Source organism: Phascolarctos cinereus, unplaced genomic scaffold (genome assembly GCF_003287225.1).
Source record: "Phascolarctos cinereus isolate Bilbo 61053 unplaced genomic scaffold, phaCin_HiC Scaffold_8;HRSCAF=390, whole genome shotgun sequence".
NCBI lineage: Eukaryota > Metazoa > Chordata > Mammalia > Diprotodontia > Phascolarctidae > Phascolarctos > Phascolarctos cinereus.
In genome coordinates this window covers 560,119-587,504 of record NW_027556291.1, presented here as the reverse complement: position 1 = coordinate 587,504, position 27,386 = coordinate 560,119, and the positions used below count along the sequence as shown (strand labels likewise).

Genomic DNA, 27,386 nt, shown 5'->3' with positions numbered 1-27,386 from the left:
ATAATTTAAAAAATTTTAAATTTAAATATAAAATGAGAAAAGAAAAAAAAAAACACTGCCATGTACACAGCAGACCATAAGAGAGGAATAGTAAATGTCCATTTCAAGAAAACCTCTAGAATAAATACTACACAGTTTTCAAAGCCGCCCAGCTTTTCTGGGCTTCTTTGTTGGTTTTCTTTTGTTCTCTGCTGCGCACTTTTTACTTTATTTTTCTCCTCCCCCCCCCCAAAGAAGGCTACAATTTAGCGTGGATATATAAGCATATACATAGATATCTATAAACATCGCTATACATACACTCATATACATAACTGTAAGACCATCCTATGCTTATTTCCTTCTATCATCTGTTTCTCTGAGGGTGGCTAGCATCTGCTTTCACAGCTCCAAGTCTTTCCACATTTTTCTAAATCAACCAGCTTATTATTTCCTGCACCACAGCAGTATTCTGGCCCAGTCACATCCTATCTGAGAGATTGTCTATGAAAGTTTTCTCCCAATTTTCTTCCTTCCTTCTGTTCTTGGCTGCAGAGGTTTTATTTATACAAGATCATTTTAATTTAAAATAATCAAAATAATCCTTTTTACACTTCAACAATACTCTCACCATAGAACATAGTTTAAGGTCTGACACTACTGAATCTGCTTCCTTGACATCTTCTTTCTCTGGTTTCTTTGAAGTCCTTGACCTTTTGTTCTTCCATATGAACTTTGTTATTATTTTTCTAACTCAGTAAAATGATTTTTTTAGTAACTTAATTGGAAAGACATTGAATAAATAGATTAATTTGATAAAATTGTCACTTAACAATTATATTGGCTTTCCTATCCATGAACAATAAATAGTACTTCCATTATTTATATAAAAATAATTTTATGTTTATGTTCACATAGCTCCTGTGTCTGTCTTGGTATGTGCTTATACAGTATTTTATACTGTCTATGTATTTTAAATGGTCTAAAACTATATTGAATTATCTATTTGACACAGAATAGTTTCTCTATTTTTCACTTTTGATTAAATGTATTTCAACTTTAACTCTACCTGAGATCATGATTACTATCCCTGCTTTTTTACATAATAAATTCTACTCCTGCCCTTTATTTTATCTTTGTGCATAACTCTCATTTTTACAATGTTTCTTGAAAGCAACACATTGTGGAATTCAAATTTTTAACTTGCTATCCATTTCTGTTTTGTGGGTAACATCATCCCATTCACATTCTAAGCTACAATTATTTGTTGTGTATTTCCCTCCTTCCTATTTTTCCTCACTATCCTTCTTACCCTATTTACCCTGTCTCTCTTCACTCCTCTGCTTTACTTCTACCCACTACCTCGCCCTCCTATTCCTTAACTTACCCACCCCTCCAAAAGTCCCTCCCTTATCCACTCCCCTCCACCCTATCCCCTTGCCTTCTTACTTTTTTTGAATTTAGAAGACTTTTATGTACACATATGTACATAGACACACACATACATTTCCTTCTTTAGCCCATTCCCAATGAGAGTAGGGTTTCAGCACCACCTGTCCTTCCCCCTATTAGCTTCTTCTGTATCAATTTTTCCTTTTATGCCTCATTTGCATGAGATAGTTTCTCCTTTTTATCTCTCCCTACAGCTTTTTTAGAATCACCCCATCATACTCAGCTCAGCCCAAGCCTTTCTTTCAAACCACCTAAATAATGACAATCATAAGAGTACTGCTAACGTTTTCACATATACAAAGTAAACAATTTGACCTTATTGAGTCCCTTATATCTATAGTCTTTAATGTTTACCTTATATTTCTCCTGTATGTTATATGTCAAGATTTCCCTTAAGTTCTGGGTTTTTTTGTCACAAGAACCTGAAAGTCTTTCAGTTCATTAAATATCCATTTTTTTCTTCATTCAGGATTATACTTAACTTTGCTGGGTAAGTTACCTTTGGTTATAACCCTAGTTCTTTTGCTCTATGGAATATAGTATTTCAAGACCTATGATTCTTCAATGTAGTAGTGGTAGGTCTTGTGTAATCCATATTGTAGCTCCATAATATTTAAATTGTTTTTTCCTTGTTGCTTCCAATATTTTCTCCTTAACCTGGGAGCTTTGAAACTTGGCTATGATATTCCCGTAAGTTTTCCTCCTGGGATCTCTTTCAGGTGGTAATCAGTGGATTTTTTGTATTTCTGCTTTGCCTTCTTGTTCTAGAACTTCAGGGCAATTTTTCTTGATAATTTATTGTAATATTATATCAAGATTATTTTTAATCACATTTTTCCTTTTTTAATTCTTTTTTTAATTTATTTTTAGACAATTGAGGTTAAGTGACTTGCCCAGGGTCACATAGCTAGTAAGTGTCAACTGTTTGGTCTGAGGCCGGATTTGAACTTAGGGCCTCCTGACTTCAGGGCCGGTGCTCTATCCACTGCACCACCTAGCTGCCCTTTTAATCATATTTTTCCAGTAGCCTGACTATTCTTACATTATTTCTCCTCAATCTGTTCTCTAGATACATTGTTTTTCTGACAAGATGTTTCACTTTCTCTTCTGTTTTTTCATTCTTTTGATTTTGTTTTATGATTTCTTGGAGTCTTAGAATGTTATTAGCGTCACCTAGCCCCATTCTAGTTTTCAAGGAATTAATTTCTTCCTTAAGTTTTTCATTTTCTATGTCAAGTTGGTTGACTTTCTTTTCATAATTTTCTTCATTTTCTTGGATTGCTCTTTTCCCCCCCTAATTTTCCCTCAATCCCTCTTACATGATTTTTAAAGTCCTTTTTACATTCTTCTAAGAACTCTTTTTGTGCTGGGGACCATTTGACATTTCTAATTGAAAAAGGAGTGGTTTTGTTTTTTTAGCTCCATCATCTTCCTCTGAATATGAACCCAGATCTTCTCCATCCCCGTAGTAACTATCTATGGTTGGGGTTTTTCTCCTTTGCTTACTCATTTTTATTTATTTTTTATTTTATTTTATTTTTTAAAAGCAGCTATCAATGTAATCAAGTTGTAGTCCCAAAGTATGGGGAATGATGCCCCAAGTCTCAGGTCTTTCTTACTGTTATTTACTGAGGTCTGTCTCAGGGCCCAACCTTGAGCTCTTCTCTCCACTTAGGGCTCCCAGCCACACTGTCCTGCGAATGATCTTGCTCTCTGCAGTCCCCCCCACCCCCCCATGGCTGCAAACCACAGCTGTCCTCTGCCCTGGGACTGAAAGCAGTGACTCTGCTCTCCAAGCAAGGTCCCAGCCCCTCATTACTGCACTCATCAGATGTGGACATGTCTGGTCAGCACAGCTGTGCTTGGCGTCCCTCAGCAGTGGAAGGTCCTTCAATCTTCTCCTCCCCAGGGTCTGCCCCCAGGACTTGTTGTTTGTTGATTCTGCAGAGTCTCACCCCTGGAGGTGTTTGCACTTCACCCCTGGAGGTCAGGTCTTTCCTGGGGTCTTCTCCAATTGTCTTAGGGGGACAACTGCTTTACCCCGTGTTTATTTCTGCTGCTCTGAGGCGATGGTCTGTCTTTTTTTGTGGAAGAAATTTGGAGGACCGAAAGTTTTCTGACCTATTCTGCCATCTTCCCAGAATCCTCCCTCTTGGATAGTAAATGAATGCTCGATGAAATCAAATTGTCTCTGGCAGACTTGCACCTAAAATGCAGTCTAATAGTCACCTTTTTTTCTTAATTTGGCAGACTCAGCTCTTGGAGTACCAGAGGGCTTTTGATCTCTTGGGTTTCTCAAGGGTTTTCAGGGTCTCTGGGGATCTCTCACAGACCATCCTTAAGTGCTGAGTGCAGAGGTCCATGCTAAGGGCTAGGGACTCTGCCAGGGCACTCTTCATATACTCTGGGGATCTCCAGCTCTAGTCCTTTATGAATCTCTATAGCTCAGTTTCTGTCTCTCCCTCTCTCTGTCTCCACTATGCTTCTCTGCCTCTTGCTCACCTCCAGGAAAGACAGAGGAGATGGCCTATTGAGGCTTCTCCAGGGATCTTGGGACCTAGAAAGAGGAAGCCCCTAAGGGGCTGGGACACAAGCCATCTCATCCGCTAGTTCTTCCTCTTCGACCTCTGGGGCCCTGAGGATCTCCTCATCTTCATCACTACCCATGGGACCCCATATTTGGGTCTGGGCAGGGGAGGGCCTGGCGGCCCCCAGGGCTAGCAGGTCACAGGCAGCACTGTCCATCTCATCCAGGGTCAGCCGGCAGGCATCAGCAATCTCCTGCTTTGCCAGAGCCACAAAGCGAGGGTCACGGGCAAAGAGGCCCAGGCCCTCGGAGATCAGCACCTGTGGGCATCAATCAGTGGGAGCAGGGCAGTGGCCCAGGGAAGGGAGGGATGACAGGGGAATTTTAGAATTGGAAAGGGGGCAGAGAGGATGGGAGCTCAGGATGTGTGAGGTGGGTAGCGGGGGATGTCGGATCCCAGAGGGGAACTGGCTGCAGGGCCTAAGTTATGCAGGCAGATAGGGGGAGGGGAGGAGAAGGGAGGGAGGAGAGGGAAGGGAAAAGGGAAGAAGGGAAGGGAGTACTTCTACAACCAGTTGACATGTCTAGGGGTGGGGTACCTTTTCTCAGCCCTACCCGCACCCCATTCGGACTCACAGCTTCCACCAGGCTGTCAGCGCTGCCCCTTTTCCCTGGGCTAGGTGGTAAGTGGGTGCTGGGCACATGCAGGCGGGCATAGGTGCGCAGTGGGCCCCGGGACTCCACGTCAATGTGACCTCCCTGGAGCCTGCCCTCCTCCACCAGTAGTAGGGGTGCATAGAGCACATGGCCCTGCTGAGGAGGTGTGGCCCACGAACCCTGGAAGAAGGGGAAGAAACACGTCTGGGCAGTTGGCAGTTAGCTGACTGCACCTGTCCTTGCCCCCTAAGCTCCTCCTTACCTGTGCCTGGCGGCTGCCAGAAGATCCCCCACGCTGATAGGTTCCAGGAATTGGGAAGTCATCGCAGCTCCCCTGGCGTTGCATACACTGGATGGTGAAAGAGGGCTTCCGGGCTAACAAAGTACAGGAGGGCAAAGGGTCACTGACCCCTGGCCTCTGAAACAGTCCCTCTCTCCCTGGGGCCACAACGCCCAGATCCCTCCCTCTAGACCCCTCCCATCTCATCCCCCGGGGGCTCTCACTGGCAGGTGTTGGGGGCAGTAGGCGCCTGCGGCGGGGGGGTGGGCCCAGCCGCCTCCCCAGTTGTTCAGAGGGTTCCCGAGGAGGAGGAGGTGGTGGTGGTGGGAGGAGGATGTGATGGGACCTCCAGATGAGCTCATTTACATGGGGTTGTCTGTTGGAGAGTTAAGGAGGAAATTAGAAAGAGGACAACTGGGGAAGCCAGGTGGTGCAGTGGGTGGAGCCCCGGCCCTGAAGTCAGGAGGACCTGAGTTCAAATCCAGCCTCAGACCAAACGCTTGATACTAGCTGTGTGACCCTGGGCAAGTCACTTCACCTCAATTGTCTTAAATAAAGATTTAAAAAGGGAAAAAAAAAAAAGAAAGAGGAGGACCAGGTTTGTGAAGGAGGGGCTCAGTTGGCCCTGTGAAATCCTTTTTTTTACCTTTCCTGACTGGGAGAGTGGTCCTCTTCTTCCTCCTGTTCTGCCAAGCCCTTAGGTCCTGAGGGCAGCTCTTCTGGCATGGGGAAAGCGCTGGTAACAGAGGAAGGAGACATCCTAGGTTTCTTCCATGGCCTGTTCTTCTCCCCCCCCCCATCCCGGCTCCCCTAGAGCTTAGCTCCCCCAGTGGCTACACCAAGGGAAGGGCCAGAGTGACTACTACTACAGTAACTACTTTAAAGCAGCTGGGAACACATCACACCATGAACTGGGATAAGGTCAAAATGGGTACAGGATTCAGACATAAAGAATGATAGTGTAAGCAAATTGAGGGAGCATGAAATATTATGCATAAGGGAAGATTTATGGACCAAACAAGAGACAGGGAACATTATGGGAAATAAAATGGAGAATTTTGATTACATCAAATTAAAGAGTTCTTGCACAAACAAAACCAATATAGGCTATTCTTAGCAGTACAATGATCCAAGATAATTCCGAGGGCCTTACAAAGAGAAAGAACTGACGGAATTTGAATGCAGACTGAAGTATACTTTTTTTTTACTTTACTTTATTATTCTTGGAGGTTTTTTGTGTGCATTTTCTTTTGCAACACGGCTAATATGAAAATGTTTTGCATGAATATACATGTATAATCTATATCAAATTGCTTGCCTTCTCAAGGAAGAGCACGATGAGGAAGAAAGGGAAAGAATATGGAATCCAAAAAAAATTTGCGTTAAAATTTTTTCGTTTACATGTAATTAAGAAAAAATAAAATAAAAATTAAATGTACAAAAAAGCTTGACAACGAAGCAACATTGCTACTAAATATATTTGCACTACAAATGATAGCAACAAAATGCTTAAAATAAACAAATATGCAAAAATGTTTAAAAATTTTTAAAAATAAAGCATCTGGGAGTAGATACAGGAAATATGAGGTAGCTCCAGTGGTGGCCAAGAGTCCAGCGGGGATAGATGGACTCAGAGCTAGGGAGATGTTGGGGAGAAACCTAAGTGTGGAGAATGGAAACAGTGTAATCTGTATGAAGGCATATAACTGTACTTAGGGGTTGCTTTTATTTCATTTTGGTTTAACTCTCAATTTGGAGGGGCTGCTCTTCCCTATTCACTCAGTCATTAATACCTCAGGCTTTACAAATCCATGGATATTTCTTGTCAATCAGCATAACAGAATCACTACACTTTGCCACCTGCACTGTTGCACCCACTGAGGAAGATGCCATCATTTTTCTAATTACACATATGATGATTCAATTCAATAAATGTTTATCGAGCAAAAAAATAAAAATAAAAATAACTCTGAATTTAACTCGAGTATGGGCCAAGGAGCTAAGTAAGCCAGGTCAACCGATCCTGCTTTTGTATTTGCGCCTGACACACAGTGAGTGCTTAATAAATGCTTTTCATTGACTCCTTCACCCCCTCTTCCACTTATTCATTCACTCATTCATTCAACTAGATGCCACTAGGTGGTGCCACAGTGGACAGAACCTTTGCCCTGGAGTCAGGAAGACCGAGTTCAAATCCAGCCTCCCATACTTCCTAGTTGTGTGATCCTGGGCAAGTCACTTAATCTTTGTATGCCTGAGGTTCCTCATCTCTAAAGTGGAGACAATTATAGCACCTACCTCCCAGTGTTGGCGTGAGGATAAAATGAGATAACGTTTGTAAAATGCTTATTATTATTATTATATTCCCTGTTCTCCTTGGTTACCTATGCCTGGAAGAATTCTGCCTTCTGGACCTGTACCTCTTGGTACCCAAGCCTGTGAGCCATCCCCAGGCCCCTTTTGTCCAATACCTGTGAGAATGGGCTCCAGGCAGAGGTCTTCTCACCACTTCTGGATCCTCCTCGGTGGCCACAGTCACAGACACAGAAGCAGTGGAGTCATGGTGGGATGGTGACAGAGGGTCCAGGGCATCCTGTGGGCACTAGTCACAGCCAGAAGATTTGGCCTTAAGATTATTGAGCCCAATTATCCCATTTTGCAGATGGGGAAGGTGAGACCCAGATTGGTAAGAAGCCTCAGAGCCAATGAAGTGGACTCTTGCCCCCAGAGGTACCTCATGTACTCACCCTGTCGGTCTCCTCTGTGAGGTCAGCATTGTCTCCTTCTTCTTCCAGGTCACATGTAAGGGCCTGGCGGATTTCTGGGCCCAGATCCTGCAGGGTCTTCAGCCCAGCCTAGGGATGGGGAAGTCCAGGAGGGCACCCAAAATTGGGTTTAACATTCCCCACTCCATTCCCTTCCCTTTCCCTAGGCAGGCCTTTGTCCAGGGTCTCCTTGTCCCCCAGGTCTGGCCTCTTCCTTCCCTTCCCCTCCTTTCCCACAGTGAATGCCTAATGAGAGGAGATGGACTGTGGGACTGTAGGGCTGGCCCCCAGGAAAGGCCTGGGTTCTGGCTCCCTTCCCTAGTCCCTCCCAGCCTGCCCACAGACCCGTAGGGCAGATGAGTTGCTTGGCAAGTCCTCAGCCCCCAGCAGACCCTTCTCTTTCCGACGCCGGAACTTTCGGAAATAATCCTGGATCAAGAACGTGGCATAAAACTTCCCAACAGTTACTTCCTCCTCTGTGGCCAGACATCAAGGAGGGAAAGCACAGAATTTACCATTTGGGGCTTCCTGGTAGCAGGGCTGGGTGGCAGAGAGAATGCAGGAAAATGGCAGGCAGGACAATGGAGACTCATGGACTTATTGACTCAGCCAGGGTGCTTAGAGATCATAGCTGGTTCCTGGCTCATCCCACAACACAGGGAAAGGGAGCACCTGGGGGGAGGGGATTGGGGACTGGGCTGTGACTAGTGGGGGAGTTTGGAGCCCTCCTACCATCAGGAGGTGGGATGAGCTCGTCCAGGAGTCTGGGCTTGGTGTGCTTCCAGATCTTCCTAATGACAACTCGCAGTTCCTGATTGGCCCTCTCCAGGTTCCCTGGGTGCAGCAAGGAAGACAAGCCAGAATGACCCCTTCCATTGGCCAGGTAAGTCATTCCACTTAGTCAAATGGGGTTGGAACTCCACTCCTCCCATCCATCCCTTACTGGGCTCCATCCTACCCTCAGTCTTAATCCTCAGAGATGTCCGGACCAGGGCAAAGAGGGTGGCATTGAATGTTACCGTCCCATCAGCATTCAAGGGCATGTTCATGGCCACCAGCCGCTGCAGAGGCCAAGGGCTTGTGTCACACACACACACGCACACACACACACACACACACACGTACACATGTGAGAGGGAGACATGGGTATGACAGAGACATGGGATAACCTAGCAGATTCGGAGAGAAGCAGCTCCCTAAGGGGCCCAGGCTGGAGTATTTTGGGGATGGGGAATCTCTGGGAGCTGAGAGAGTTTTGGGAAGCTTCTCGAGGGATCTCAGGGCTGGGGGACCTTGAGGGTTTCAGGAGGGTCCAGGGTGTCAGGGATTGGGTTGAAGGGGGCTCCCTTCAAGGGGCTGAAGGATATTCCAGGCACCATGATGGACAGACCTTGCAGGCCACACGGTGAGGACAGAGCTTCCCAAACCCCAAAGGAGGCTGGATGCGCCGGAGCAAGGCCACTACGTCCAAATGTTTGATGTGGCCCCTGGTTAGCCCAGAGAGAAGAGGTCAGAGCCTTTCAGGTCCCAGGGCCTCCCAGACCTCCCAGATAAGCAGCCCTCTAACTTCCAGGGTAAGGAATGGGATAGGTTTTGGTGGGCACTCGAGGGTCTGGCAGGGGTCCAGGAATATTGGGCCTGGGGTGGGGCACTGCCAAGTTAGGGGACAGGCTCATACTTGGCTCCAGGGTCGTACTCAGACCAGACCCTCTTGAACTCGTCCAGGTGGTGGGGGCCGAGGATGGACCAGTCCCGTGTCAGGTAGTCAAAGTTGTCCATTATGACAGCCACAAATAAATTGATGATCTGTCCCAAGATGAGGGCAGAAACAGAGTTAGGGGAGGGGTCCCTTAAGAACCAGGGCCAGAAGGGAGCTTAGGGGGAGCTGAGGCCCCCCAGGGGGTAGAAGGCCCTCCATTGCCATTGGCAACCTCTAAGATTATCAGCTCCTGGGTTCAGACTTGCAATGAGGCTTGAAGAGGTGACCCAGGCAAGGGGGAGAAAGGTGCTACAGGTATGATGATCCCATTTTACAGATAAGGTAACTCAAGCAAAGTAACTTGCCCTCAGTGCCACAGCTAGTGCTTCCTGACTTTTCTTTGGGTTTGGCCATTGGATCCTTGGCTCAGAGCTGGGAAGAACCTTCAAAGCCCCTCACTTTACTGAGGGGGAAACTGAGGTGGAGAGTGTGACACTGATCCAAGCCACAAGGAAGTTAGGGTGAATTCAGCTATTCAGCCTTCTCAGTCATGGCTGCCAGTCTCATAATGGGGACAGTAATAGGTGATCACCTCTGTTCAGCACTTTGCCAGCACTTTTAGGATTAATAACATCCTATATTTAAGAGGGGTCATTGACAGAGGAAACTGAAGCCCATTGAGGAGAAGCTCTCGCTCTGCCTGGCCCCACCCGAGTCACTCACCCCAACAGTCCTGGATGAAGGTAAGGGGGCTTAGAAAGAAATCAGCAGACCCCCTCCCCTGCTTCAACCCTAGAAAGGCCTGCACGACCATCGAGTCCCATTTCACTCTGCAGAAGAGGAAACTCAAGCCCAGACAGGGGCAGGAACTTGGTTGGCACAGATCACACAGAAAGTGAGGAACAAAGTCAGCACTGGAGCTCAGGGCTTTGTATTTCCAGCACAGGGCTCTTTGGATGATACCATGCTCAGAGCTGGAAGAAGCCTTAGAAACAATGTAAGCCAAGTCCTGTGTTTTATAGATTGTGGAAGTGAGGCTCTGCCATGGGACTTGGGGGAGGTTTTGGGGATCGGTGGAGTTTGGGGGGCCCTACAAGGACCTGCCCTCTGCTCTGTCCCCCGGGGGCTTACCAGGAATGCACAGAGCATGAAAAAGCTGATGAAATAGACAATGGCGAAACTGCTTCCACAGGTGAACTCTTCGCCAGGTCCAATGTCTGACTCAGGGTCACAGCGCTTCCCAGGCAGGCTGGCCAGCATGATCTCTTGCCATGCCTCTCCTGTGGCACACCTGGGCCAGGGCCCCACAGAAGAACACAGCCAATGAGGGCTAGAGCCAAGGCCCAAGCTCAGGGGACAGGACCGCAGCCAAAAGGGTCCTCGGAGAGCAAGCATCTAACCCCACCTCCATCATTTTACAGATATCGGGGAAAACTGAGATGTAGAGAAAGGGACTAGACCAAAGTCCCAGAGCAAGAGTTGGAAGCTTCTGAGCTCTGCCCAGCCCAAGTCATCAAATCAGCAGCTCAGAGCTACAAGCTGGGGTGGAGGTGGGGGCGGGGACAGATCTAATCCAACCAGAGAGGGACTGAGACTGGCCCAGGTCACACAGGCAATTAGTAGTTCTAGGTATCTGTGAGTGATCCTGTTTCTCTAACAGAGGTTGGCAACCTTTCAGACCTAACATGCTTGAGTCTCCAAGGGGCACCGAGAGAGCTAAAGGTCCAGTCTCTTACTGTTACAGAGAGCCCAGGTGGTATCATCAAATGGCAGAGCTGGGAAGGACCTTAGAGGTCACAGAATCTACCCCCCCTTTGCTTTAGAGAAGAGGAAACCAGGCTTCACAAAGGTTGAGCGGCCCTGGCCCGTGTCAAAGCCAGGCCACGCCCAGGGGCATTCCTCACCGGAAGAGGAGGAGCACGGCCTGGGGGAAGGTCTGGAAGTTGTTGTTCCGGTTAATCTGAGTTGCGTCCTGGAGGGCCACCTTCCCGAACATCTGAGAGAAGACGTAAGGGGATGATGGGGATGCCCCTGAGGGGAGCCGGCAGACCTGCCCCTCCGGGAGGCTCACCTGCATGCCAATGACAGCATAGATGAAGAAGATCATGGCAATCAGCAGGGCGACGTAGGGGAGAGCCTTGGGGCCAGCGGCAGACAGACACACCGACACAAAGAGAGCCATTAACAGAGGGTCAGCACCAGACACTGAGCCTGGGGCAGTGAACGAGGAAGGCCCCTCCCTGGGGAGGGCTGGACACTGATCCTTCCCGAGTAGCCACCCACTCGATTCTTAGTCTAACCAGTGACTCTTGCGAGCTAGGTACCAAGGACAGTGATTCTTCACTCCCGACATCCAAGAAGCCCAACAGGTGGGAGGCAGGGGACAAAACCTCATCCTAGTTATGCTTGTCAGGGAGAATTCTGGGAACTGTAGTCCTGGGAGAAGCAGGACTAATTCTAAGAGTTGTAGCTTTGGGCTGGGGGGAGGGGGGGTGGGGGCGGGGAAGGGGGGGAAACAGGAAGAATTCTGGGAGTTGTAGTCCTAAGTTGGAGTGAGTAATGTGTGTGGACTATATGAGTTGCAATCCTGGGAGAAGCAGGAAAAACCATGGGTTGGAACAGAATTCTGGGAGTTGTAGTCCTGGCATAGGGAGGAGCAGGGAGAATTTTGTGAGGTGAGCTGACAGAATGGTAATTGTAGCTCTTGGGTAGGAGAGAGCCAAAGACCTTACCTGGAAAGACTTGATAAAAGTCCACAGGAGTGTACGGATCCCTTCCCCCTTACTGAGAAGCTTGACTAGCCTCATGACACGGAAGAGGCGAAAGAAGGTGATGGAGATCCGGGAGCTATCCTCAGAGCTCTGGAATGGAGATCCAAACATTGAGGACCTGCCCCTGGACATTGCCTCTCCAAGATGGCCCTCGTCCCATCCCTGGCCATCTTCCCCCAACTTCTGCCCATGCAGATCCTCTAGGGAACTGGGGATGGAATGAGGGCATATCTGAGACCTCAGTGAGAAAAAAGGAAGAGGCAGTGTCCCAATCAAGTTACCTCACCAAGGAGTCCTCCATTCTGAGGATGATGGAGATGGCAGAGGAGAAGATGGAGATGATGGTGGAGATTATAAGATAGACAACAGACAAAAATGAGGCAAGGGAGAAGGTGGAAGAGATAAAGGAATAATAGAGGCAACAATGGAGATGCCAACGAAGAAGAGGAGGGGAAGGATGAAGACAATGAAGAAGATGAAGGCCAAGCAGGCTCTAGGGAAAAAATGGAGATCAACAGAGAGGAAGGAGCAGATGGCATTGGAGACCAGGGACAGGATGGAGGGACCAAGAACGAAACAATGGAAAAATCAGCAGAAGGTGGAGGAGAAGCAGACAAAGGTCATGGAGAAAGAACAGAACGTGGAGAAAACAAGGAAGGAGACGACAGGAGACTAGACCGAGTCCAACAGGGAGAAGGGCAATTCGGGGCTGGAGATCACGCAGGGGAGTAGCATCCTCACATTGACCTCAGTGACTGCGATGTCCACCACACTGCCCACCACGATCAGGGCATCGAAAGTATTCCAGGCATCACAGAAGTAATGCTGAGGTAAGGAGGATTGATGTGAAAAATCCAGGGGAAGTGGCAGGAGGTAGCCACACCAGGAGCTTCAAGTTCTAATGGAAATAGCCTTGGGCCAAGAGCCAGGCAAATGAGGTTCTTATCCTGGGCACTTCTCCCAATTTGCTGTGTGACCTTGGCCATATCCTATCCCCCTCTAAGCTGGAATTGCCCTCTTCCATGAAATGAGGGGTTTGGATTCAATGATCTCTAAGCTTCTTTCCCTGCTCCCCCCCAAGCTCTGAGAACTTCGTAGCTTGGCCTGTCCACGTCTGGACCCCCTCAGGAAGGTGCCAACCTTGGGCTTGAAGGCAATGACCTTGAGCAGCATCTCCACAGTGAACAGGCCTGTGAAAACCATGTTGAGGACATCCATCGTGTAACTGAAGGGAGCTGTCTGTTCATAGTGCTGGGGAGACAAAATGGGACTAGTGAGAAAGAAGGAGGGAGGAAGGAAGCAAGAAGGGGATAAGCATGCATTAAACACTTGTTATGTGCCAGGGACAAAGATGATCTCGGTGGATCCTCACAACAACCTAGGAGGGAGGGGCTATTATTATGAGCCCCATTTCACAGATGAGGAAACTGAGGCAGACAGCAGTGAAGTGATTTGCTCAGAGTCACACAACCAGGAAGTATCTGAGGCAGGATTTGAACTCGGGTCTTCCTGACCCTCTCCACTATGCCACTTAGCTAGAACACAGAACATGAAGGCTAGAAGGGACATTTGAAATAGGGGGAAAGAGGGGTACAGAGTGGGGCAGGGACTTAGGATCTCAGAATGTCTTAATGACCATTCAATACAATCTCATTACTTTAGAGAGGAAGAAATGGAGACTGTCAGAGAGGCAGGGACTTGTGTGAGTCAGATCTCATTGGATCCAATTAGAGATCATTGAGTCTAGCCCCTTCCTTTTATGGAGGAAGAAACTTAGCCCAGAGAGGGGCAGGCACCCACCCAGGGCACACAAAGTCAGGAGGTGGGGGGAGGGGATGCTAGGCGAGTCACGGACCTGCATAGCCAGGGCAATAGTGTTAAGCAGGATGAGCAGGAACATGAGGTACTCAAAAGTTGGGGAGTTGACAGTTGCCCAGACTTGGTGTTGATGCCTGTTCCTGGGAATGTAGCGTCGAAGAGGCCGCGCTTTCAGGGCATATTCCACACACTGGCGCTATAACAGAGAAGGCAGAGGTCAGCGGTGGGGACCAGGGCATGAGGAGATGCCACGTTGCTGACATAGGCCAGCACCTGGTTCTTGTCGAGTTCACAGTTCTTGTACTCTTGCTCGCCCTGGGCTCGGAAGGTGATGATGACAAAACCCACAAAGATGTTCATCATGAAGAAGGCGATGATGATGATATAGACGATGAAGAAGATGGAGATTTCCAGCCGGTAGTTGTAGATGGGGCCCTGGTCCTCTGCATGGGCATCAATTGCCTTATAGAGCAGCCTGGGCGGGGCAGAGGAGACCAAGAGATGGAGTGAATGGCATAAGGGGATGGGAATGTTCATAGACTTAGAAGGGAACTGAAGCATCCCAGGGAAGAGAAGTTACTGCCCCAAGGTTTTTCAGGTAGTGAGCAAAAGAACTAAGTGAGGAACCCACTTGCCAAGGTACCTCCCAGGCACAGGACTAAAAGGTTTTAACTCTGAGTTGTGTGTGTGTGTGTTAGTGGGGAGGGTCCAAGGGTGGGAGAGTGAGGGAGTCCAGACTCTCAGAACTAGAGAGGCTGGGAGGCTGGGGATTCTGGCCTCTCCCCATCCCACCCCCCATTGTGTGAATGCAGAGTGGAGCTCACGAAGGCCAGCCTTCAAAGGTGGAGACGGTGAACAGCGCCATCATGGCCGCCAGAACGTTGTCGAAGTTGAAGTCACTATTCTGCCACACACGCTGCCTCATGACAGGATGGGCCACATCTCCATCAGGGTACACGAGGAAGGTGCCTCTTGGGGGGAGGGGAAGAAGATAGAGGATTTGGGGAGGACTGGAGGGACTTGGGGGCTTTCCCAGGGGCTCAGAAGGACACAATGTGGGGCTTCCAGGAACCAGGAAGGAGATTTTCTGGGCACTCACTTGCACTCTGTCGGTGTGTGTTTGGCTTCATCCGTGCAGCTGTAGAGTTTCCCCTGTGGAGATACGGAGGCCATTGAACAGGGAGCTGGGGGAGAGGAGGAGTTTGCCCTATGGCATTTGGCTCCCATTAGCCCGGGACTCCCTACCTTGAAAAGCTGGACCCCAATGCAGGCGAACATAAACTGGAGCAGGCTGGTCACAATCAGGATGTTGCCGATGGTGCGGATGGCCACGAAAACACATTGGACCACATGCTGAGGTAGGACACAAGAGCGGTGCCCAGGACTGGACAAAGAAGCCCTGCGCTCTGAGCCCTGCCCTGGGTCAGGGAGACTCTGGGAAAATTCAGTTACCTTGAGGCCCTTGGCTCGATTGATGGCCCTCAGGGGCCGGAGCACCCGCAGCACACGGAGGATCTTGACCACGGAGATGGCGCTGGAACTGAGAGCCAGAGCCAGAGTCAGCCTCAGCCTACCTTGGAATTCTGGGGTTCAAGGGCCCTGGGCTTTAGGGCATCTGCTTCTCTGGCTAGGATCCAGCTCAGGCTCTTGAGGAGACCCATATCTGGTTGGGGGGGGGGCTCAGACAGCCCAGGGCTAGGATTCAAGGGGTAGGGGTCTTGGGTTCCAAATTCAGAGAGTCTTGAGTTGGGGGGGGTACCAGGTTTGAAAGGTTCTGGTTTCTGGTCATTCCTGGTTTGGTGGTCCCAGTTTCATTAGATATTTTGAGGAATATTCCTAAGTTTGGGGTTCCTAATTCTTAAGGGAGCCCATGTGACTACTCGAGGATTGGAGCCTGGGTCTTAGGAGGAACTCACTGGATGCCAAAGGAGATGAGCGATACACTGACCACCAGCAAGTCCAGCAGATTAAACCAGTTTCGGCAGAAGGAGCCTCGGTGTAGGAAGGCCCCAAAAGCAGTCATCTGGGGGACAGGAGGGGTGGCTCAGCCCCAAGGACACAGATGGGCAGACTGACTGACAGGGGGCCGCTGGGATGGGGCTGGGCGGCTCACCTTGAGCAGGATCTCAACAGTGAAGATGGAGGTGAAAGCGTAATCAAAATAACCAAGGACCTGAATGGAGGACAGGGTGTGGGCATCAGCCAGCCCCCTCTGCCTTTGCACAAGTGGGGCTCTGCAGCTTTACCTCCAGTTCTGCTCTCTGATTTGGCCTCTCTTTGGATTTCTCTGGTCCAGCCTCCAACATCTTCCTATGACATTTAGTCTCTCCTGCAGCCGCCCCCCCCCCCTTCTCCAGCATCTCAAGGGTCAAAGGATCTCTCTCTCTGAATGCCTCTGTTTCCCACTCTGCCCTTCTGGCATGTGGGCCTCTCTCAGGAGGGTTGTTTCAACCTTTCTCGCATCTCTATTTCTCTGTGAGTCTCTCTTTCATGTCTCTGTGTTTTTTTCTCTTGTTCTATCATTCTCTAGTTCCCCAAGACTCTATGCATGTGTGTGCACATGTGTGTGCACGTGCATGTGTGTGTGTGTCTGTCTGTGGTGCCTTTTCTGCTTCTTGGTTTCTGGATTCTCCCCTGTCTGGATCAGCACCCAGAACCCAGGCCCTCCAAAGTGTCCTGGGGCTGTCCATCCAGAGCCAGCTCAGACTCTCTCTCCAGCAGGTCTCAGAGCAGAGCAGATTCCACTTCACATCCCATGCAGCTAAGCCTCCCCCCCCCACCTTGTCCCACCCTTTTCTCCCCCTCCCTCTTTCCCATTCCGCCTCCTGTTCTGGGCACAATAGTCAAACCATTACTTTTGGGAAAGATGTGTTTCCAGACTCCTCAGGGGACCCACTCAACCATCCTTCTGACTCCCCCTTGGGGCAGGAATGTCTGTGTGTCTCTTGCATTTTTTAGCCCCAGTCCTGAGCCGGGGGCTTGGCACTTCTGCCATCTGTCTGCATGTCCTTGGGGCGCTGCTAGTTCTCCCCATCCCTCTTCCCCTCTCTCCTCCCTATCCACCCAGCTGCTTCTGTCTGAACAGTCATTCGTCTGTCCCTCACGTGGTTTCGGAAGGAGTGAGCCCGGATGGGGTCCTCAGCAGCCAGGGAGACACTACTCAGGATGATGAATACCAGGATGAGGTTAGTGAAGATGCGGTGGTGGATGAGAGCATGACAGCTAACCCGAAGCCTGGGACAGAGAGCGAGTAGGGATTGTGGTTCAGCGTCATCCCTGACTTACTCGGGAGGTTCACTGAGCCCCCACTAACCCACAGGCTTCCAAATACTCACGGGTTTGTGTGACTGAGGCAGAAGAAGGCACTGCCCTCAGGGATGGGCACCACTTTCTCTTTGGGTACCACTTCCTGTAGGCGTTCTAGCCTAATTCCTTCCTGGTCATCCTCCTCTTCCTCCTCCCCCGAACCTGGCCCAGGAAGGAAAGCAAGGTTAGCATGAGGAGGGAATGAATAAGCATTTCTTTATAGAATGCACCTACTGCTGTGCTCTGATCCCTTGGTCCCTCCCTATCTCTGGCTGAGGACCAAAGGATCACGGATTGAGTGCTGGAAGGGCCTTTCATTCTTTAGCCCACTAATTCATTTTACAAAATGAAGAAACTGAGGAAGTTTAAATGAAGTTAAGTGACTTACCCAAGGTCACACAGGCAAGTAGCAGAGCTGGGATTTAAACTCCGAGTCCATGGATTTTCTAGGAGATGCTGACAAGATCCTATTATTCTCCTCTGCCTCCCCTTCCCCATTCCACCTCACAGGCTGATAGATTTGGAAGGGTGCTTAGAGATCATCTAACCAAACTCCTTTTATGGGTTGAGGAAACTGAGATTGCAAGGTGAAGTATCTGGGAACCCAGAGGGGGGAAGCTTCCCCCCATCTCTTGAGACACTTTCCAAGCCTGTTCTCTATTACCTCCAGCTTCACTCTGCTCTTGCTCTTGCCTTCCTCGTCCTCTCCACAGGGCACCTGTGAGTGAGGAGCACAAGGCTCAGAGCCCCCCTCAAGTTCTAGCCCCCCAGCTTCTGTCCCAGCTAAACTCACCAGCACTCCGTTGTCTTGGGGGCTGGTTCCATGCTCAGCATTCTTCTCCCTGCTCAGGCAGGAAATGGTGGGAAGGCTTGTGGGGATGAGATTTAGAGGGAATCCCGCCACCCCCCGCCTAGGTGAGATGGGTGAGGTAGGGAGCCAGTTTCTTGTCCCTTGGCCTAGAGTAGCAAGAAGGATTCTCAGAAGGTCAGGGTGGGGTCCTTACTTTCCCCGGCCCTTGGAGGTTCTGGCATCTCCCCCTGCCAGGTTGTCCACAGCAATGGCAAGGAAGACATTCAGTAGGATGTCTGATGGTTTCAGCTTAGGATCCTAGGACCTCTAGACAATTCTTCCCTTCCTCCCCCAAAGGGTGTGTGGAAGCCCATACCATCCATACGCCCATACCGCCCATAGGAGAAGTGGGAGCCCAAGGGTGAGTGAAAGGGCTCAGAGTCTGTGGAAGCCCATGGACGAGCAGGGAGCCAGGGATGAGTTTGGGGGTCTTTGGGCTGAGGGTGAGTGGGAGGAACCCGAGGGGAGGAGGCTGTGGGTTGAAGCTGATGGGAAGCAGGGCCCCAAGAGTCAGGGGGAGGCGGGCGCAAAGGGCACATGAAGCAGATACAATTGCCGCAGATAAAGAGGATGATGAAATAGATGCAGACCAACATTCCAGGGAAGAAGGGCCCCCCATAGGCTAGGATCCCATCATACATGACCACATTCCAGTCTTCACCAGTGAGGATCTGTGGGGCCAAGGTCACTGTTGCTGAGGGGAACTGAGTCCTTGGCCCACTCCCACCCACCCTAAACCCAGTCCCCATAAACTGCTGCCAAATTCTCTGCCCAGGCTCTTCTCGACCTCCCTCTCTCCCTGATATTCTCCCCAGTCCCCAATGCCACCCTGGCTGATAGAAGCTGAAACGTGACCTGGAAGACAGTGAGCAGGGCTTGGGGGAAGGTGTCAAAGGTGCTCCGTTTGGTGTGGGTCTGATCAAAGTTGAATTTCCCCCCAAAGAGCTGCATCCCCAGGAGGGAGAAGATGATAAGGAAGAGGAAGAGGAGCAGAAGCAAGGATGCAATTGACTTCATGGAGTTGAGAAGTGAGGCCACCAGGTTGCTGAGGGATGCCCAGTGCCTGGGGGGAGGGGAGAGCCTAGTCAGGGTTTGGGCAAAGGTCAAGGCCAGGGAACTGTTGTCAGCAGGGTCAGGGTTGGGTTGGCGTTGCCACCTTCTCCTAGGTGAGAGTCAGAATAGGGGTGGGTTAGGGTTAGAAGTGCAGACTGAACAGCAGAGTTTCTGAGAATTAAGGTTAGAGATCTCCTATTTAGGGTTAGGGTTATTATCTGGCAGAAAGTAGAAAGCAAGGCCACACTGCAAGTTAGATGCAGAGCTGGGTCTGAAAGCCAGGCTCCTTCCTGCTCCCATCACAAAACAGGGATTGCAGAGTAGGGGTCCCAGATTTGGGGGCTCCAGCAGTTAAGCCAGAGAAGCCAAGAAGGAAGTGCTGGAATTTTGGAGCCAAGTTGACTGCAACTGCCCTCTTCTGGACTTCTCCATCACACCCCAGGAACCTCGGCATCCAGTCTGGGAAGGGCCTCCTGCCCCTGGCCCCTTCCTCCCTCAAACTGGAGAGCCCCCTGAGGCTAGCCCCCTTTTCTCCCTTCCCACCAGGCTGCACTCCTCTGCACTTTGCCATCATGCCCCTCCCCGAGCCCAGACCTTCCTCCCAGCCCCTTTCAGCTTCCTTTTGTGGGCATAGTGCCTGGCACACAGTGGGCACTGTATAAATGTGCCCTATTTTATGATTGTTGTTATTATTATTATTTCCCCCCACAATAGATTGTAAGCTCTTTCTTTTCTTTTGGATTCCCGGCACTTAGCACAGTTCCTGGCACACAGTAAGTGCTTAAGAAATGCTTATCAACTGACTGACTGAAATCCAAGCCCCTGTTCCCCAGCAGGTGCAAATGCAGAAACTGTGGGAGATGACATTATAAGCAAGCTGAGAAGGCCCAACTGAGCAGGACTGTGGGGAGACAAAGCCTTAGGGTCCCTTAGCCATCTGTGGCCTTTGGGAGGCAGCTCCGAAGTCTTCTCTATGGCTCTATAGACACTAATCGTAATGAAGGAATGTTTGCTTCATTTTGTCATGATAGCATACCGTAGGCACTTAATCAATACTTGGTATTCAGCAATCTGTTGAATTGGTGGCCTTGGAAGAGCTGGTTAATCTGCTCCGGCCAAAAAGCTCTATGGTTACCACTACCCTACTGCCACCTGGTGGCAGTCAATGGTTTTCTCAAAGGTGGAACCCAACAAGCTGATCTTACCAGGAGCTGGATAGATGGATTAGGGGCCATCAGGTGGCTGGCTGGTGGAGGGGTGTGGGGGGAGGATGGCAGGGAGGGGAGGGCGGAGGCTTCTCAGACCTGGTCACCTTGAAGATCCTCAAGAGGCGAACACAGCGCAGCACCGAGATCCCCAGTGACTGCATGGCCCCAGCCTCCACCAGGGCTGTCTCTAGGATGCCTCCACACACCACAAAGCAGTCGAAGCGGTTGAAGAAGGAGGCTGCGTAGGCGGCTGGGCCAAGGCCATAAAGTTTCAGAAGCATCTCCACAGTGAATAAGCAGAGCAGGACCTTGTTTGCATATTCTGGGGGGGGGTGATGGAAAGCAGTGTTTTGGGGCTCCTAGGCTATCGTTCTTGGGGCTCCACAAGGGCTCCACTCAGTGGGGTCCTGCCACCAGGGGCTCCCAAGGGCATTTGGGGGCAGGGAGGATGTAGTTGTCTTAGTAGATCTCACCCTGGATTTGTGTGAGCCAGACCGGCTGTCCGTGGTGCTCAGAAGCGATGGTCAGTGTATTCAGAAAGACCAGAAGCAGAACAGTCCAATAACAGGCCACAGATTTCACGGCATGGCGGCAGTGGGTCCTGAGCACCCTGTTGGCCCTTCGCACCCTGCGGCTGGGGTGGGGGAGGAAGAAAGGAGGACTTGGTAGCCTCCTTTCTCCACCCTCCCTCTGCTCCTAGGCTGCCACTGAGAAGTGATTAATCCATTTCCATGGTTTCAGGGAGTTCCTTGAACTGCTGCCTGGACAGTGTATGGTGGATCTAAGGCCATGTAACCCAAGGATGCCGGGGGAAGGAGGTTCGGTGGCTAGGTCCTCTGGTTAGTAATCATTAGATGTGAGATTTGAATCCAGGGCCCCTCATCCCAGAGCCATGCTGGCTCTCTGTCTTAAACTCAACACACACCAAAGCGAATGTGTCCATTATCTTCTCCCCCCAAACCATTCCACTCCTCCCTAGCTTCCCTATCCCTGGCAAGGTGGCCACCATCTTCCCAAGCCCCCTGACAAAGTCTATGTGGTAGTTTTCTTTGACTCACAGCACTCATCCAATTCTTTCTCTCTCTCCTGGTTCAGTCTCCCATCACCCCTTGCTTGGACTACTGTCACAGTCTCCAAACTGGTGACTCCCCCAAATCTCTTCCCCTTTCCAAGCATCTTCCTAAAGCCTACTTCTTTCCCTGTTCCAGAAGCTTCACGACTTCCTAGGGCTCCTAGGAACCAATGTCCTCCCCTCAGCCCTCTGCAGGCTGCCTCCAATCTGCCCACTGTCCAACACGCTGTCTCCCACTTCTGCAGCTGCGTACAAGCCCTCCAGGAAGGCTTCTCTGGGAATCTTGGCAAAATGGCAGCTGGGGTGGGGGGAGGGGCGGGGAAGGGACTGGTGGGCGGTCATGGGAGATTCCTAACCTCAGGGCTGCCTTGGCTCTTCCTACAAACTTACCACAGCCTGGTCTTCATGATCTTGGCCCTGCAGAATGGAAGGGGCTAGGCTGAGTCTGGGGAGGGAGGAGCTTCATTTGACAGATCTGTGAACTGAGGCATTCCAGAACCCCCTCCCCCACCCCAGGGCATCAGGACAGACCCTGCCTGGCTGCTTGGAGTGGGAGGGTGGCACTCACAGGTTTCTGCTACAGGCATTCCCTGCCTCTTCATCTTCCTCAGCCCCAGTCTCTGCACTCATTGAACCTGTTTCACTAGCTGGAAGCAGAGGGGGAGGGGGAGAATATGACTAGGCAAGGACACCCTCTGGGCCTCTGTGTCTCACCCAGGGTCCCCCTCCTCCCATAGGCCCATACCACCCACAGGCCCATACCACCCATATGCCCATACACCCATACCACCCATACACCCATGCCACCCATAGGCCCAGACCACCCATGCCACCTATAGGCCCATATGGCCCATAGGCCCATGCCACCCATAGGCCCATACACCCATGCCACCCACAGGCCCAGACCACCCAGACCACCCATAGGCCCATATGCCCATACACCCATACCATGGCTGCTAGTCGAGTGACTGAACCACCGTAGTCGGCTTCGCTTCTTGTGGATTGTCTCAGACAGGGTCACTCCTGTAGGGAGGGAAGAGGCATGTGGAAGGGGTGGCTGGACTTCTGCTGCCCCCACCCCACTTCTTCCTTTGGTGCCTGTGAGCAAATGGTCCTTGTCAAGGTAAGCAGGGACAGAAGGCAGAGGACTTGGGCTCCCATTCGGATTCTTGCTACATCGCAGCCTCCTCCTGGGCTCTCTAGGTCTCAGGCTCCACTCCCTCCCCATATCCTCATCTACTTCCCCACCTGTACAATGGAGGGATTGTCTCAAAGTCTCAAAGGTTCCTCCCGCTTAGAAATGCTACATTTGATCTCCAATTACACCTCCATAGTCTCAGTCTGTGCCTGGGCCCAAGTGGCCTAGTGGGATTTGAGGTTGTGTGGGATGTCACTCCCCAGGGACTGTGCTTTGGGAGTCCCCTCCCCCCATACGTTGCTGCAGCCTTCCAGTGGCCACTCCTTCCTCCTCAGCCTCTGCCTCAGTCTCCCCCTCCTGGTCTCTGAAGCCCAGTTCTTCAGCCTGGGTGAGCCACTCCAGGTAGCCTCGAAGGTCTTCCTCCATCTGCTGCTTCTCCCGAAGTTTCTGAAAGTCTCCCCGGGCCTTGGCCTTCTCTCGTTCCTTGGAGAATTCCCTGAGAACATTCAGAGAGAGCTGTGATGGGTGGAGGGGTACCAGGGATAACTGTCTGAAGGCCTCTGACCACTCCCAGGGCTCACCCACTCAGGACGCCCAGTACAAGGTTGAGGACGAAGAAGGAGCCAAAGATGACCAAGCTGACAAAGTAGAGCCAGGGAAGCTCATACCCCATGGCATCTTGCATCTGGAGGAGAAGGGGGAGGAGGGAGGGGAAGGGGGGGGAGGGGGGGAAGGGGGAAAGGGAGGGAGAGAGGAAGAAGACAAACGGTCAGGTGAGCTCAATCTGCCTCACCCTGGGGGAGCCTTGGCCCTGAATCAGGGCTGGGCTAGGCACCGTCCTCCCCCCCGCAGCTAGGAGCCATACCCAGTACAGAACATCAGTCCAGCCCTCCATGGTGACACACTGGAAGACAGTCAGCATGGCAAAGAAGAAGTTGTCAAAGTTGGTGATGCCTCCGTTGGGCCCCGCCCAGCGGCCTCGGCACTCGGTGTGGTTGGCAAGACACTGTCGGCCAGAGGAGCCCGGCATGGCGCAGGGGGATGGATCCTCCTCAGCCTCCAAGTCTGTCCACAAGAGAGGAGAGAGAGGAGAGGAGGGAGGGGAGGGGAGGGGAGGGAGGGAAGGGGAGGAGGAGGGGAGGGAGGGAGGGGACAGGGGGGAGGGAGGGAGGGGAGGGAGGGGAGGGAGGGGACAGGGGGAGGGGAGGAAGGGGAGGAGGGAGGGGAGGGGACAGGGAGGAAGGGGAGGGAGGGGAGGAGGGAGGGAGGGAGAAGGGGAGGGAGGGGAGGGAGGGGAGGGAGGGGAGGGAGGGGAGGGAGGGAGGAAGGGAGGGGGGGAGGGAAGGGGAGGGAGGGAGGGGAGGGACGGGAGGGAGGGGAGGGAAGGGAGGGAGGGGAGGGGAGGGGACGGGAGGGAGGGAGGGAAGGGGAGGGGAGGGGAGGGGAGGGAAGGGGGGAGGGGAGGAAGGGGACAGGGAGGGAGGGAAGGGACAGGAAGGGGAGGGGAAGGGAGGGAGGGGACAGGAGGAGGGGAGGGGAGGGAAGGGAGGGGAGGGAGGGACGGAGGGAGGGAGGGGAGGGAAGGGGGAGGGGGAGGGGAGGGGACGGGGGAGGGAGGAGGGACAGGGAGGGAGGGAGGGGAGGGAGGGACAGGGAGGAAGGGGAGGGGAGGGAGGGAGGGAGGGAGGGAGGGGAGGGAGGGGACAGGAGGAGGGGAGGGGAGGGGACAGGGAGGGAGGGAAGGGGAGGGACTAAGCAAGGATGAGTGCACCTTATGTGCCAGGTGCCATGCCATCCACCTTTGACAAGTATTATCTCATTTAGTCCTCATAACAACCCTATTTATTGTCTATTGCTAGATACTATCATATCACCCCCATCGCACAGTTGAGGAGACTAAGGCAAACAGAGATTAGGTGACTTGTCCAGGGCCACACAGCTAATAAGTATTTGAGGCTGGATTTAAATTTGATTCTTCCTGACTCCAAGGCCAGTGGACAGGGGAGGGGAGAGTGGGCTCAAGCCGAGGAAGCTCTGCCACTCTAGTTACCTGAGCCCCGGATGAAACAGGTCTTATGCATGCGGCCCAGGAAGAGTTCAAGGCCTATCACTGCATAGATCATGATGACAAAGAGCACCAGAAGCGCAATGTGCAGCAGTGGAACCAGGGCCTTCAGAATGGAGTTGAGCACTATATGCAGGCCTGGGGGGGTGGGGAAGGTTAGGGCCTTGGGCCTTGGGCAGGCTTGAGGGGGGCCTCCCCATTACCCCCCATCCCTCCAGGGAGGCCCCCCCCGGGGGCTGCCTGCTTCCTGCCCAGCCCTGCCCCTCCTGGGGAGCTGAGGCTCTTTGTCCTGGGAGACTGGAGGCCATCCTGTCAGTGAAACCTTCTGGATCATCGCAAACTCCCTCTGTTCTCCAAAGTGAGGAAGGTCTCCAGAGGCCCCATCCAGCACTGTCTGCACACTCTGCCCTCTAGCTGAGGACCTCTCATCCCACACTGAGACAGCTGGCAATCCTGTCCATACTAATTCCATCTCCCTCACCTCCCTACTTTCTAGTTCTTTTTTTCCCTTGTGCAGCCCGGACTCACTGGGGACCCCAGATACCAGCCGGAGGGGCCGAAGCACTCTGAATGCCCTCAGGGCTTTCACATCAAAGCCTCCGGGCTTCCCTGCTGTGTGGGAAACATCCCCCGGACGAGGAGGGCCCTGCTCCAGGAGAACACTGAAGAGCCTGCAAGGGGGTTGAGGCTAAATTAGGAGAGCTCAGGGCCCATTCAGATAACAGGACCAGCTGGGGGCAGAAGTGGGTTAGGGTCAGAAATGGGGATCTCTGGCTATTCCTTGTGCTCTGGGGCCCAGGGTGGCCTGGGGAGGTGGACAGAGCCACAGGGAGGCAGGGGAACCTTGGTGGGAGCTAGGGGAGGGGCCGAGGAAGGGATAAGTGGATCCAGAGGAGAGATGAGCATCCGGGCAGAGGGCTGCTGCACACCCTACAACCACAATGATGAAGTCCAGCAGGTTCCAGCCATTGCGGATGTAGGCATTGGGGTGCAGCACAAGGCCATAGGCCACGATCTTTAGCGCGGTCTCCACAGTGAAGATCACCAAGAATGCATACTCCACCTGCTCCTGGGGTGAGGAGGGGAGAGTGTGGCTGTGTTGGGGGAGGGGGGAACAAGTCAGGCCCATTGGTATCTAACGGATGTATGGCCACCCAAGAAGTGCCTATGGAGGCTCTGAGGCAGTCTAGGGGGTGCTGAGGGGCATCTTGAGTGGTCAAGGGGAAGCCTGTGGGTCCAGGAATGCTCATAAAGGGCTCTGGAGTGGTTTGGGGGTATCTGCAGGGTATTTGAGGGCCCTGCTCCAGGAGAGCACTGAAGAGCCTGCAATGGGGTTGAGGCTAAATTAGGAGAGCTCAGGGCCCACAGGACCAGCTGGGGGCAGAAGTGGGAATCTCTGGCTATTCCTTGTGCTCTGGGATGCAGGGTGGCCTGGGGAGGTAGGCAGAGCCATGGGAGGGGGTGCCTTAGGGAAATCTTTTAGGGGTCCTGGGAAGTTTCTGTCTGAAGGCAGTTCAAGGACTTGGAGGGTGAATGGGTCTCTGGTGGTGTAAGGGAGTTCTTACCAGGTTGTGGTTGCCTGCATTGGAGTCATCCTCTGGGAAGGGGACATAGACCCCAAGGGCCACACAGTTGGCAAAGATGGTCATAAGGATGAGGATGTCAAATGGCCTGAAGCAGGTGAGGTCAAGGAAGCTGGTGGGGGTGGGTTTGGCTCCCCATCTCTTTCCTTCCCAGCCCAGGTCCCCAAGTGAGGAAGGGTGGAGTTGCCCAGATCCTGCCCTGTGTTTTTGCACTGCCCACTGCCCATATCTTCAGTCTGGGAGGAAGGAAAGGCAGCTCCATGGATTGGGGTGGGGGCAAGCCAGACAGGATACTTCCATTCCACGATGGTGATGCAGAATCTCCTCACTGGGTTGGTAAGGCTTAGGCAGAAGAGGGCCCTGGGGGATCGCTGGATCCCCCCAGGCCCTGGGGCCTTATGTTTGCTGGGAGGAGCCTTCCTTCGCCCTGCTGGCATCCCGACTTGGCCTCCTCCCCCTGGAGGGGGTCCAGTAGCCAGACCCCACTCAGGGCCGGGGCCCGAGAGCCTTTGAATTATGTCTGGAGAGGGAGAGAAGAAGGGAAGAGGCTATGTCTCAGAGGGCCTTGTAGGACCAGGTGACCCCCAATCTGGCTAAACCAATGGAATCTTGGTGCAAATCTGGGGTGTGTCCCGTCAAGATTCGGGGGGTCTCTGGGGCCTCTGGGTCAGGAGATCTGGGGACCCTGGGCCTGAAGCTGAGGGGAGGCTTGGGGGCATAGACGTCGGCATTGCCAGGCTCACCTAACCCGCTTTCGGCTCCCTCCATCCTCTTCCCTCTCGCTGGGATGCCAGGATTAAGGCCAGCCAGCCTTATGGGCTAGAAGGGAGGGGGAGCCAGATGGTTCTTCCTAGGGGCCTTGGGGGGCAGGGGATCAAGAGGTGGGAGTGGCCAAAGGTCATATATATACAGCGCTGTGATGGCCTCCCCCGCAGGGATTCGCGTGTCTGGGCCCTTCGTTTTCTCGCAGGGGTGATCACGGCGGCCGGCCACTGGCACCACCAGCCCCTGCCCCACTTCACTAGTTCACTCTCTGCCGCCAAGGGGAGTCCTGTGATTCGAAGGACGAGAACGCTGGAGCGCATGCCCGAGACCTGGGAGGCCTGAGGACTACAAGTCCCAGAGAGACGTGCGCCTGCCCCCCCCCCCCCCGCTCGCCGCTC

General features: G+C 52.1%; 1 protein-coding gene across 1 annotated transcript; it reads right to left on the bottom strand.

Annotated features, from left to right (window-relative positions):
- Positions 1-1,755: 1,755 nt before the first annotated feature.
- CACNA1F (calcium voltage-gated channel subunit alpha1 F) lies at positions 1,756-27,334 on the bottom strand. The gene is made up of 48 exons (XM_078147897.1): positions 26,967-27,334; positions 26,518-26,743; positions 26,206-26,311; positions 25,570-25,709; positions 25,169-25,311; positions 24,626-24,778; positions 23,441-23,640; positions 23,157-23,260; positions 22,872-23,071; positions 22,378-22,460; positions 22,006-22,115; positions 21,828-21,854; positions 20,839-20,999; positions 20,462-20,687; positions 18,960-19,167; positions 18,655-18,775; positions 18,259-18,340; positions 18,048-18,096; positions 17,791-17,972; positions 17,284-17,469; positions 17,053-17,182; positions 16,062-16,121; positions 15,865-15,971; positions 15,401-15,488; positions 15,194-15,301; positions 15,048-15,100; positions 14,773-14,919; positions 14,222-14,423; positions 13,986-14,144; positions 13,271-13,381; positions 12,872-12,955; positions 12,412-12,432; positions 12,092-12,220; positions 11,431-11,496; positions 11,264-11,355; positions 10,491-10,650; positions 9,339-9,466; positions 9,051-9,147; positions 8,619-8,721; positions 8,393-8,494; positions 8,006-8,136; positions 7,643-7,750; positions 7,367-7,497; positions 5,542-5,631; positions 5,120-5,271; positions 4,878-4,990; positions 4,595-4,795; positions 1,756-4,278 (listed from the first exon to the last, which is right to left on the bottom strand). The coding sequence occupies exons 1-48, from the start codon at positions 26,989-26,991 to the stop codon at positions 4,006-4,008; spliced, it is 6,078 nt and encodes a 2,025-aa protein (XP_078004023.1). The 5' UTR covers positions 26,992-27,334; the 3' UTR covers positions 1,756-4,005.
- Positions 27,335-27,386: the final 52 nt, after the last annotated feature.